The sequence below is a fragment of the Bison bison genome, unplaced genomic scaffold, assembly GCF_000754665.1.
Source record: "Bison bison bison isolate TAMUID 2011002044 unplaced genomic scaffold, Bison_UMD1.0 scf7180017864247, whole genome shotgun sequence".
NCBI lineage: Eukaryota > Metazoa > Chordata > Mammalia > Artiodactyla > Bovidae > Bison > Bison bison.
In genome coordinates, this window is record NW_011494819.1 from 50,147 (window position 1) to 62,474 (window position 12,328).

General features: G+C 48.8%; 1 protein-coding gene across 2 annotated transcripts in view; it reads right to left on the bottom strand.

Annotated features, from left to right (window-relative positions):
• Nucleotides 1–10,199, bottom strand: part of PHGDH (phosphoglycerate dehydrogenase) — a 32,750-nt gene extending 22,551 nt beyond the window's left edge. Inside the window, exons 1-3 of one of the 2 annotated variants that reach the window (XM_010847212.1) lie at nucleotides 9,957–10,199; nucleotides 4,402–4,553; nucleotides 1,072–1,137 (exon numbers count right to left, since the gene is read on the bottom strand). In XM_010847212.1, the coding sequence (XP_010845514.1) occupies nucleotides 1,072–1,137; nucleotides 4,402–4,553; nucleotides 9,957–10,094 (356 nt within the window). In that variant the 5' untranslated portion in view covers nucleotides 10,095–10,199. Of the gene's footprint in view, nucleotides 1–1,071; nucleotides 1,138–4,401; nucleotides 4,554–9,201; nucleotides 9,641–9,956 lie in introns of those variants that run through there. The other variant, XM_010847213.1, reaches the window with a different exon arrangement.
• Between the last annotated feature and the right edge of the window lie 2,129 nt (nucleotides 10,200–12,328).

The window sequence follows — 12,328 nt, forward strand, 5'->3', positions numbered from 1 at the left end:
CAGCCAACGCAGGGACCCCTTCTGGACCGGGTCCCTTCTGCTGGGCAATTCTCCTTATTCCTCCCTTTTTCCAATCTCCTCTCATCTTCACTGACAGGTCAGTATCAGTGAAGACCTACGATCTCAGGTAGAAATCTTAGGAAGAGTTAGAGCAAAGGTGAGTGCCCTCAGACCCTCTTCCAGGTCTTGAGAAGGGGAAAGAATCATTTCTCAGGCCCAGAAGGTTTCAGACCCCCTGAGTAGAGAAATAAGGAGTCCTGGCTGCCTGGGTTCCCTGGTTAAGGATCCATGGACCTGCGAAGGGACCCAAAGCATCTTTCTGCCTGTCCACTGGCTCCTTGTCCTTCCCAATGACCCACTACCTGTTCAACAGCAGGAGCTCAGACAGTCACTTTACCATCCAACACAGTAAGACTCATGTACATCTGTGCAATATTCATTGGTCCCTAGGCTGTCCCCTCTCTTTAATAAGAGATTTGACCCTTTGAGATCTCTTGTGTTATGAACCCACAGGTCATGGTCCCAGGGATCCCAGGGAAGCTTTCTATTCCATTCTCTTACATACAGATCTGCAAGGACAGTGACAGAGGTAAGCCCCAGGAGAATCGGCCTGGCTGGGGAACCTAGAGAGAGCTTTTTGGATGAATTAACACTCGAGCTTAACCTTGAAGAACAGTTTTAAGAGTTAAAGAAAGAAATGGCAGGGACAGATATCCAGGCAGCAGAAACAGCATTTGTGAGGCTTCGAGATCCGAGAAGGCTTCATGTGTGTGTGGACACCTACCACTGTGACCGGTGTAGGGGATGTGTGTGGAGAGTGGAAGTGAGTAAGGAGAAAGAGAAGATCACCCACGTATTTATTTTCTCAATGGGTCTGCTCCCAGGTAATGAATGTGAGAACCAGGATAATGAGTGACCAGTCAAGGCCTGACAGCCTTGAAGGTTTTTAGCAGCCTGCACATCACCAGGCTGAAGTGTTTCTAAGCTTCTCTGGGTCAGTTTGCTTAGGGAGTCATAATAACTGACAGACCGCAGAGAGGAACTCTCCTCAGAGGTTAGGGACTCACTTACCTGGCGAGACACATGATCATTCCACAGGTGAGCTCCGCAGCACTGAGGCTGTTCCCATTGGGGGTACTGTGCATTGAAAAAGAGGGGGTCATCTGTTAGCCAGACCAGGATTCCCACTTCTGTCCCTGTGGAAAGCCTCCAGTGCACCCCGAGCTTGCTCTCCTGCTCCATGAGCTTACCAGTTCTTTATTTCTCTTGTTTAGCTTTATGGGTCATTTCTTTAGATTTTTAAAAATTGAAGTATAGCTGATACACAATATTATATAAGTTAAACGTGTACAATATAGTGATTTACAATTTTTAAAGTTTACACTCCATTTATACCTATTATAAAATACTGTTGCTATTCTCCATGTTGCACAATATATCCTTGTAGCTTATTTTATACCTAATAGTTTGTACATCTTAACCCCATACCCCTATGTTGCCCCTCCCTCCCACTGGTAGCCACTAGACTGTTCTCTGTATCAGTGAATCTGTTTCTTTTCTGTTATATTCACTAGTTTGCTGTATGTTTCAGATTCCTTACATGTGATATCACACAGTACTTGTCTTTCTCTTTTTATTTCCTAATGCCCTCCAAAACCATCCAGGCTGCCACAAATGGCGAAATTTCATTCTTTTTATGGCCAATATTCTATTATATGGGCTTCCCAGAATGGCTCAGTGGTAGAGAATCCACCTGCCAATGCAGAAGACATGGGTTCAATCCCTGGGTTGGGAAGATCCCCTGGAGTAAGAAGTGGCAACCCACTCCAGTATGCTTGCCTAGAGAATCCCATGGACACAGGAGCCTGGTGGGCTACAGTCCATGGGGTCACAAACAGTTAGATACGACTTAGAGACTAAACAACAGCATTACATTGTGTGTGTTTGTGTGTGTGTGTGTGTCACAACTTCTTTATCCATTCATCTGTCCATGGACATTTATGTTGTTTCTGCATCTTGACAACTGAAATAATGCTGCTATGAGCACTGGGGTACATGCATCTTTTCAAATTAGCATTTTTTTCCCAATATACCTAGGAATGAGATTGCTGGGTCATGTGGTAGGCCTATTTTTATTTTTTTGAGGAAGATCCATATTGCTCTCCACTGTGGCTACACCAATTTACATCCCCACCAACAGTGTATAAGTGTTCCCTTCTTTCTACATTCTCTCCAACATTTTGAGTGTACTTGTTCTTAATGCAAACCCCCAACCCCATGCCACCAGCCCTGAGTTCTGTGAGGTACTCCTGCCCTAAACCCAAAGTTGGAAGAAAACCCTTTTGCCCCGGCTTTATGTTTTCCTGCAGAGGGACCCCCATTCGAGAAACACACCTGGCCTCTCTCTACCCAGACTTACTTCTCCAGAGGCAGAGAAGCATCTCATTAGATGGGGAGAAACGTGTGTGGCTCAGCCCTTATCTGACTCCTCTTATTTCAGGACCGACCTGCCTACAAAAGGCACAAATCTCTGCTGCTCCACGCCATCAAGCTTTTATTTTATTGGAGTACAGCTGATTTACACTGTGGTGTTAGCGTCACACATCTGTACCTGTGACAGAGGCAGAGGGTGGCCCTTTGACCACAGACTTTTATCAAGTTTCCCAACCTGGCTTTTATTAGGAACAAAGCTAATACTTTTATCTTCTCCTGTTGGGCTTCTCCTCCTATTTCTCCACAAGTTTTGCACTGAGAAATCTTCCTCACATGATAAATCAAAGGGCAATGTTGATTCTACCCATCTTGCAGAAAGGAAGATAGAGATAAAACCCATGAAACTATTTTTTGTTTCTCAAAAGATTTTCCTTATTATTTTTAGAATATTAACACATGTTTACCCTTTATGCCCTCTATTGGGTCTTTTCTTCTCTGGAAATGAAGGTTATAAGGAGCAAAAAGGTCAAGAGACTCTATTTTTAAAACTTTTTTAAATCAAGATAAAAGGACTCTTAGAGTCTGTCTTTCTAAGAACACCTGGCTTCCTGTCACCCGCAGCTAATGACCAGACTACACAGGATATGGGAGGAAGTGCTGAGGCCGGGGGGCTGGTGCTTCCGGATCTAGGGCAAGACTGAAGGATGGGTTGCATGTGTGTTCTCAGTCACTCAGTCACGTCCAGCTCTTTGTGACCCCATAGACTGTAGCCCTCCAGGTTCCTCTGTCCATTGGATTTTCCAGGCACGAATACTGGAGTGGGTTGCTATTTCCTCCTCCTGGGGATCTTCCCAACCCAGGGATCGAAGCCACGTCTCCTGCATTGGCAGGTGGATTCTTTACCAATGAGTCACCTGGGAAGCCTGGAGGATGCTACCGGTTAACATCGCTTCTGTTGGATACTGACCTCAGGCCGATAACCAGGTCAATTAACCCCTACCCTACAGAGGGAAGTGGAGAGGAGGGAGGGGAAGGTCTTGACAATGATGAGGCTCCCGAGGGAAGAGAAAAAATGGAGGATGGAGAAGTGGACAGGGATAACCTTGCCACTCCAACTTATGTCAGAGTGGTGCTGGAAATAAGGGTTGCCTATGGAGAAGGCAATGGCACCCCACTCCAGTACTCTTGCCTGGAAAATCCCATGGATGGAGGAGCCTGGTAGGCTGCAGTCCATGCGGTCGCTAAGAGTCGGACAAGACTGAGCGACTTCACTTTCACTTTTCACTTTCATGCATTGGAGAAGGAAATGGCAACCCACTCCAGTGTTCTTGCCTGGAGAATCCCAGGGACAGGGGAGCCTGGTTGGCTGCCATCTGTGGGGTCGCACAGAGTCGGACACGACTGAAGCGACGTAGCAGCAGCAGCAGCAGCATTGGCATGCTGCCATGACCTTTGCCATGAGTTTCTGCAAAAAACAGCTCTGAGGAGGACTCCTTCTTTCTTGGCCCTGGAATCTGAAAGAGAAACTGGGATCCCTTTCCAGAAGAGCACAGGGAAGAGAGGAAGAGAAAGAGTGGGCAAGTCTGTCTACTAGCAAAGGCTGTGCTGCAGCACAAGAACCACCATCAAGTGGAGCCCGCAGAACCGGCTCCATACGGAACTGCAGATGGGGAGGGGCAGGCTGCAGCAGTGACTGAGGAAAATCCACTAAGGTTCTTCTGATTCCTCAACCAGGCTGCAGGCGTGCAAGCATCTGTGGGGTGAGTTTGTGAAGCATTTTGAGATTACCAAGACAGCTTTCATGTCAGAAACCCGGGAAACCACTAAACCGTGAGCTCTGATCTGCCCCCACCCCATCTGCTCTCAGCCTGGAGCAGGCAGCCTCCTGGACCCCCTTCTGACTCTACAGGCATCTCCTCCCTCCACGTGGTCAGTCTCCACACTCACTCCCCTACCTCCACGACTTACTTCATGACCAGGATGCCCTTTCTGGTTGCGGCCTCCAGATCCACGTTGTCCACGCCCGTGCCAGCCCTGCCCACCACCTGCAGCTTCTCTGCCGCGTTGATGATGTCAGAGGTCACCTTGGTGGCCGAGCGGACAATAAGGCCTTCACAGTCCTGAGGCAGAAAAAGAAACACCTGGATCCACAGAGTTGGTCTTTGTACAGCCTCTCTGTCCAAGGTGGGAGTCCCTGCAGGCTGGCTGACGCTGGATACGTTCAAGCAAAGGAAGGCGTGTGTATGCGCACACCCCTCTGAGAGCCTTTGCCAACAGTCAGGCTTGGGTTCAAATCCAAGCTCCAGCCCTGACAAGCTAAGACTCTGAGCTTCGGCCTCCTCAGGTGTGTGAGGAGGAAATGAGACAGGACAGGTACAACCCCTGGCACGATATCTGGCCCAGCTCAAGGGACATCACTTTCTTCATCAGACATGGAGCTACTGAAGAGGTGAGGTGGGATCAGATTCTACTTTGTGAGCCCCTATGCCTGGTACATAGAAGGCACTCAATAAATGTTGGTCGGCTGAATGACTAAGTGAAGTTAATAAAAGGCAAATTATTAAAAGAAAAACATTTCCTAAAATAGAAACCACAGTAGAGGGAAGGGGAGAAAACAATTAAGCTGGTTCACAGCTGCTCAGAAAACCAGGCACTATTAGACTAAAACTAAATCTATGTGAAAAATCAGACTTTTTGGGTTCATCACAGCCATTTTACCTGTGCTAAGCCAGACCCGGGGACAATCGTCCTTAGGCTTGCCCAGCATCTGATAGTATCTTCTGCAGAATAAGGATGCTGTGCCAATATGCATCGAGAAGGCCCAGGAAATGGAGCAGGAGAGCAAATGCACATTCTGCCCAACGCTGGCTGTCCCAGGCTTGGTTGATGAGCAAGCTGCAAGGGCGTCTGCATAAGCAGCAAGCTGGGAACCAGGAGGCTGGGGCTCTAGGCCCTGTGCTGCCAACGACACGCGGGGTCACTGTGCCAAGTTATGTCACCCCCACCCCGGTCTCCTCCAGTAACACAAGAGCATTGGAATAGACAACTGATCTGAAACCTGTAACTCGCCCTGCACTTCCCCAGTGGGGCACCCAGCTGGATCCCATGAGAACCTTCTCTCTTCCCTTCCCACCACATGGATTCCAAAGACAAAGAGGGGCTATTGGCATCTGGCTTCTAGGGTAAGGGCCCACTCGTGTTTACTTGCACAAGTCCAGAGCCTAGGAACAAGTTTGGACAAGTTAAATGCAGGGAGAACAGAGGGTTCTTTTCCCTCCACAGAGGGGAGAGAAGAAAAGAAGCTTACTCTGCAGTCTACTTAGACTTGGAGGGCTTCTCAACACTGGGATGATTCTTTAGAAAAGGCTGAAAAACTACTTCTCTGGAGGTGTGAATGTTTCATGCATGCTCACTGGCTGGAGCTCTGCCAGACCAGAGAGAGCTGCATTGAGGACCCTTCACCAGCACTTCACACCCTTTCGTGTCTGTGGTTCTGAAATAGAATGCTCCTTGAATACTCTCTCCAAGCTGCCAGCCCCTCACCAAACCCTGGGAATCTTCCCACAGGGCAGACTGGCTGCAGAAGAGCATACAGACTCCCCAGGAGTCCACCCCATTGCTGCAGACTCCAAGGACAAGCACAGAAACAGCACAGAGTTTTTAACAAGCAGAGCCTCCGTGGAAGGATCTCCCTTATGGAGATTTATCCTACAGTCTCTGTTTCCCTCAAGGGTGTGCCCCAGCTTTCTCTGAAGCCACGAGGTCTGGAGAGCCTCCAGTCAGACCAGCTGAGATGTACAAGCAGAACTCGCCCATCCCAAGTGAGAATCTGCCTTTGCAGACTTTCATTCAGCAGACACTGGTCCCACACGATCTGGACATAGCTTGTGGCCAGAGTTCACAAACTTGCAAGGCCAAGTGGTAAGGTTTAACAGCTGGTCAAGGAACTAAGATCCCACAAGCCACACGTGGTGGCCGCCCCCCTCAAAAAATAGTTAGGATTCAGTCAATCTGCACACATTTACTGAGAGTCTGCACTCCCAGGCACCGCCCGCCTCTCAGGACCCTGCCATCCCTCTGACACGTGGCTCCCTGCTCTCCCCAGCTCTCCTCTACTTTTGAAAACTGCAGCCCACATCCTCTCAGAAGTTTGCTGTGGTTATAATTTTCTTCTGCAGCATCCCAAGGTCTTCTCTGGCACTCCTGCGACAGGAATCTCAACACCACACCCACTCTGCTGTCTGCTGTTCTCTGCTGTGTGTGTGCTGCATCCGTGTATGACAGCTGGCTGGAATAGGCATTCGCCACACTTGGTTTGCCTTCCTACTCCCAGCCCCTCAGTGGCCTCAGAGCTGGAAAACAGCAGGACCCTGTTCTGCTGGATTTATGGCTGTTCCAGACAAATTATGCCAACTCAGCAGTGGAAACCCATTCATGCTCCTCAAGTTCACACACGCTTCCTTTCCCAAGAAGGACAGGCTTCGCCTTGGGGGTGATTTCAGCATTGCTCCTGCCTCACAACGGAACAACCAAATACACAAGTATGCGCTGACTTATGTAATAGGGGATGCCAAAGAAATTCTCCAGGTTATGTTCCCCTGGCTACAGAGAATGCAGGTAGGCACTGTTTGGCACAGTATATGTGATCCTCATTAAGTAGATGGCTCTGTAACCTTTGCCAACCAAATCCTACTGTAAAGGCTGGAAACGTGCTATTTTAAAAGAGCCTTTCAAAACATGGACTCTTGCATGGAAATTTATTCCCTTCTTTTCCTTTCTTAAAATTCAGAGATAAAGATACAAAGGTGCCTCAGAAAGTTAAATGCATTACCAGCCTGCGTTTAGTGGACTCTGACCAGCATTGTTATTTAATGAAACAGAAGAAAATATCAGAACACAGCACATATAGTATGGGTGTTCTTTCATGAAACTTGAGTGTATGTGTGTACACATATGTGTGTGTATACTGAGTTACGGTGTAAATTTCCTATTGTGGGTCATGGTCAAAGTCTAAAACCACTGATACGTGGTAAGACTTAATATTTATTATTAGATTTGTATAAGATGATAGAAGAGGGGTACACAGTCTAAATAAGAGTTTTGTTGAGTTCCAACAAGAAGCTTTATTATTTCAAGCCAGTGTTTTCCAAACTTTTGACTAAGACCCACAGTACCAAACACATTTAGCCTATCTGTATTGCTCTCTGATATTTACTTTTTTTCTTTTTAATGCTAATCACGACCCATTAAACGGACTTCAATGCCCACTAATGAGCTGTGACTTGCTTCAAGTCTGAAAAGCATGGTTCTGGGGAATGATTGTACTTCCTGACCATGGAGCGAGAGAGAACCAACCGTGCCTGCCCAGAATACCAAGGAGTGTGAAGGGAGGCCAGGCGTGGTTCTGGCAACCTGCTCCAGTTTCTTTCCGTATGAAAAAGGTTTAAACGGGGGAGGCCAGGGGCCGCTAACCCAGATACCTCTCCACTCAGAATAACAAGAGGTAGCTTGGATAGGAGTCCTTTACTGGCCCAAGGAGACTAACCTGGATTCCAAACTGTTTTTTTACAAAGACAGACATGAAAACTGGGCATGCCCAAATCCCTCAACAATGTAGCCAACAAACACCTCTCTTCCTGCCAGGAGTTTGCAGTGCCTTTAAAACATCCTCTAAGTCCCAGCCCCCGATTCCCAGTCAACGTCCCAACATCCTTGAACCCTGCAACTAGTGACCAAGGGCTCCCATTCTTGTCAGTTCCACTCACTTACCACTCCCTCATCCCACTCTACCCCAGGGGTACAGGATTTTCATTTCCACAAGAAAGCCGGAAAGCCCCCGAGTCCCATCCACACTTCCCAGCCCGGTGGTCTGGTGGAGGTGAGGATCTAGAGACCACTACACTGCCTTCTGGCCATTGCCCAGAGCCAAAGTCACTGCTGCCATCTGCACAAACGAGGAGGTGACAAGTGAAGTGCCTGTCTCGCATTCACGCCGAGGGTGCTCCAAGGATCAGCTCCTGAGTCCTTGGCCCCCACCAAGTCAAGGCTGATCACCCTCTCCTCCCCACTTGAGCAGCAGTGGAGCAGGCAGAGGCTTAGGCTTCTGATGGTCTCATTTAGCACTCAAGTACTGTGTTATCTGGTCACTAGCTTCACAGTCTATTAACCAGGCTCCCTAACCAGCTGACAAGCTTCTGGAAGATAGGAACCAGTCAAACTTAGAGTCTGAGTACAGGACAGGGGCTGGATACAGTACCATGGGGCCGGAGCCAACAAGGGTTCCAAGGAGAAACCCAGCAGGAGATACAAAGACAGTTAGGAAGACCGTGTGATTGCCTCACCGCTAGAGCAACAGCGGCCACCCCAGTGGTTTGATTTAAGGGCCTCTCGAGGAGTGAAAGATGGAGGGGTGGATCTGCGCTGAGTCTGGCTGAAGTTGGTAGGAGGCTACAAGGCCGGGTGTGGGAGTTGGGGGGCAAGGGAAAATACTTCCGGACGGGTGGGAGGGAGACACCTGGGCGCTGGGCGCAGTCCAGAAGTAAGAAGTGCGGTAACGGGAGTGAAGAGTTCCCAAAATAAATGTTATAAGCTTAGACGAGGCTACCAAATCTCGCAGAGATTTTACAAACAAGGTGAAGAAAGATCCGAAGTAGACCGCCCTAATTATATAACACGACAAGCGGTGATACGCTCCTGAGAAAGATTTGCTAAGAAATACACGTTTCCTGGGAGCGTTCGGGATCGGATTCTCCACGGATGTGGCCATACCTTGCCGCGCCGAGGACAAAGGTGAGGCCATCCGCTGAAACCGCTGGCGGAGACCGCCGGAGCCGCGGTCACGGCCGCGCGGCTGGCGCGGGGATCTCTGGCGCCCCCCATCACCCGCCCCTCCTTCCTCCAAGCGCTCCCAGGCGGCCGAGGGGCGGTGAAAACTCTTCGTAGTCTTGCATCAGACTAAAGGCGGGTATGGCGTTTGCTGCCCCAGTCCCGCCGCTTTCCCTGCGGCTTCTAGGGGAGCTTGCTGGAGCAGCCACGCGACAGGCTGGATTCCGCCAGCGTCCCCCAGGGAAGGCAGGACTTGGCTGGGCGAGCCAGGGCTGGGCCGGCCAGGGAAGGCTCGCCGGTCCCTGAGTTCCAAGAAGGGAAGCCACTTTGGCGCCCCTCCCCCCGTCACCCCCGCACGAGGCGGGAGAGAAGGCCCCGGGCTGCCAGGGCCACTGCGCGCAAAGGCCCTGGGAAGCCGCGCTGGCATCCCGCGCGCAGCCTGCACTTTGCAATGTTGGCGGGAAACGTTCCAACGTGAAACACGCCGTTGCAAACTGAACGGAAAGTCTGCATCCTGCAGCTTGTAGACGTTGGTTCCTCCCTCTTTCTCCCTCCACCTTCCCCAGCCCCCAAACTCGGGAGACCCCCAAGACTGACCACCAGGTAGGAGGTGAGGGTGGGGCGCGCTGGGCCGAGTGTGTCAACCACTGTCCACGGAGGATGCCACACAGCCCTTGTCTTTCTCACGCTCGCCTAACCTGCAGCTCGGCTATCAGCTCCTCTTTGCTCAGGTTCTGCTTCTCCACCACCTGCAGCCCTCCGTCTTGCAGGATCTTCCGGCAGCAAGGGTCCAGGCTATCACTGATAAGCACTTTCCGTAGATTTGCAAAGGCCATTGCTGGAGTCGGCCTTGGAATCTGCAGCTTTTCCTGGGCAGAAACACCTAAAGCGACACGCGGCTGCTTCGACTGGCGGGCTTCAGTAACTGCGCAGGATTCGCGATTGGACAGAAACTCTCCAACTCTCTGTGACTCCGCCCCCTCGTGGTGGTTCTGGGTCTTCAGATCTCCTCCCACTTCATTATCCTCGAGACAGTCTCTCAATCTCAACCAAAGCATTTCTCTATAAGTGGTGAGCAGACAGAAGCATGTTTTTGCTGAGTAGCTGATTCATATCTGAAATAAGTTGAGAAATATTCGCTCTCATCACGAGAGAAATATTTCCTCTTCACTTTCCTCTTAAGGACCTAACTCTTCAACAAGCATTTATTAACGCACCCACTATGTGCAAGGCAAGGCGCTGGATGCTGAAGGGGCTCGAATTTCAAAAGGACATAGCCCCTTTCCTCTGGTTGGCTAACATCCGAGAGTACCAAAGACACAGATGTGGAAAGTTAAATAATAAAAAGCAATAGGGAACTGTTTCTGAAACCTCACAAAACCATGATTAATTCCAAATGAATGATGCAATGAAAATTGTAAATTTGAAAAAGAACAAGTCCATTTGGACTAGTCAAAATATTTGTTCAATATTCTCCTCTTCCACTACTTCCTCTCTAATTACTTTAAAAAGAAAGAAGAAGAAAAAGAAGAAAATGAGATGTCAGTCTGGCCTAATTTATATATTGACCAAGGAGGCACTTCCAGCCCTTATCTCCTTTATGTTTAAACCCTACAACAAACATGCTCTTCCATGCCCTATCTTATAGAATACTGGAAAATCCTATTTTGGATTTTTTTAAGGCCACCTAGAATCAGAAACCGGAGAGGGCAATGGCAACCCATTCCAGTACTCTTGCCTGGAAAATCCCATGGATGGAGGAGCCTGGTAGGCTACAGTCCATGGGGTCACCAAGAGTCAGACACTTACTGAGCGACTTCACTTTCACTTTTCACTTTCATGCATTGGAGAAGGAAATGGCAACCCACTCCAGTGTTCTTGCCTGGAGAACCCCAGGGACGGGGGAACCTGGTGGGCTGCCATCTATGGGGTCACACAGAGTTGGACACGACTGAAGTGACTTAGCATCAGTAGAAGGATCAGAAACAGAGTCAGGGACCCTCACAGACGAATTAGAATTCATTATATCCAGCCCACTTAACCTTTGTGTTCTGTTGTCCTACGCTATTCACAATGCTCGGGTGCAAGAGCCTTATCCTATAGGACTATTCAGTGTCAACACTCTCATGTAATGAAGCTGTGGACAGATGATTCCTAGGCACAAATCAGAAGTTAGACCAAATGCTTCCAATAGGAAAGAAGATAATTTGGCTATCCTGTTTGCTGGTTTGGATGATTTCTTGCTCCCGCATCCCAGCACTCCTGAGTATTTCATTTCTCTTCCTCTCAGGAGGTGCCCAGCAACCCTGGAGGCCTGGGGAGCAGACAGTGGAACTGGCCCAAGAGGCTAACAAAGCAATTTGGGAAGCACCCATTTTGGCTACCTCTTTAACTCAACTGTTTCCTGGACTCACCCTCTGCTTCCATTCAGTGTAGAATCTAAAGCCCACTGTATCTGAAGGGTAACCCCAACCCTTGACCCCAAGTCAAACTTCTCAGATGCTGTTGAACTCAAAACCAGAGGCCCTTCCACACCTGTCACCTGGGCATTATTTTCTTGCTTTAGTATTTATGACCCACCTACTTTCACACTGGACACACAAAAGGTACTTCTAAGCCCATTAAGAAAGTAGTCAACAGATGTGTTCAGTTCCAGTTAGAAAGGAGGGTGTGTAATAATTTTTACCGTAAACAAGTCAGAAACTTGTTCCTCTTTTAAATTTTCTTTGGCATTGTCTTCAAGTTATCTCATAGTACCTTGGACAACATATATGTGAACATTTCATGTCTCATTCTCCCCCTAGGATTAGAGACACAACTTTATGTCCCTCTAGACTAAGATCATGGCATCTGGTCCTTCACTTCATGGGAAATAGATGGGGAAACAGTGGAAACAGTGTCAGACTTTATTTTTGGGGGCTCCAAAATCACTGCAGATGGTGACTTCTGCCATGAAATTAAAAGACGCTTACTCCTTGGAAGGAAAGTTATGACCAACCTAGATAGCATATTCAAAAGCAGAGACATTACTTTGCCAACAAAGGTCCATCTAGTCAAGGCTATGGATTTT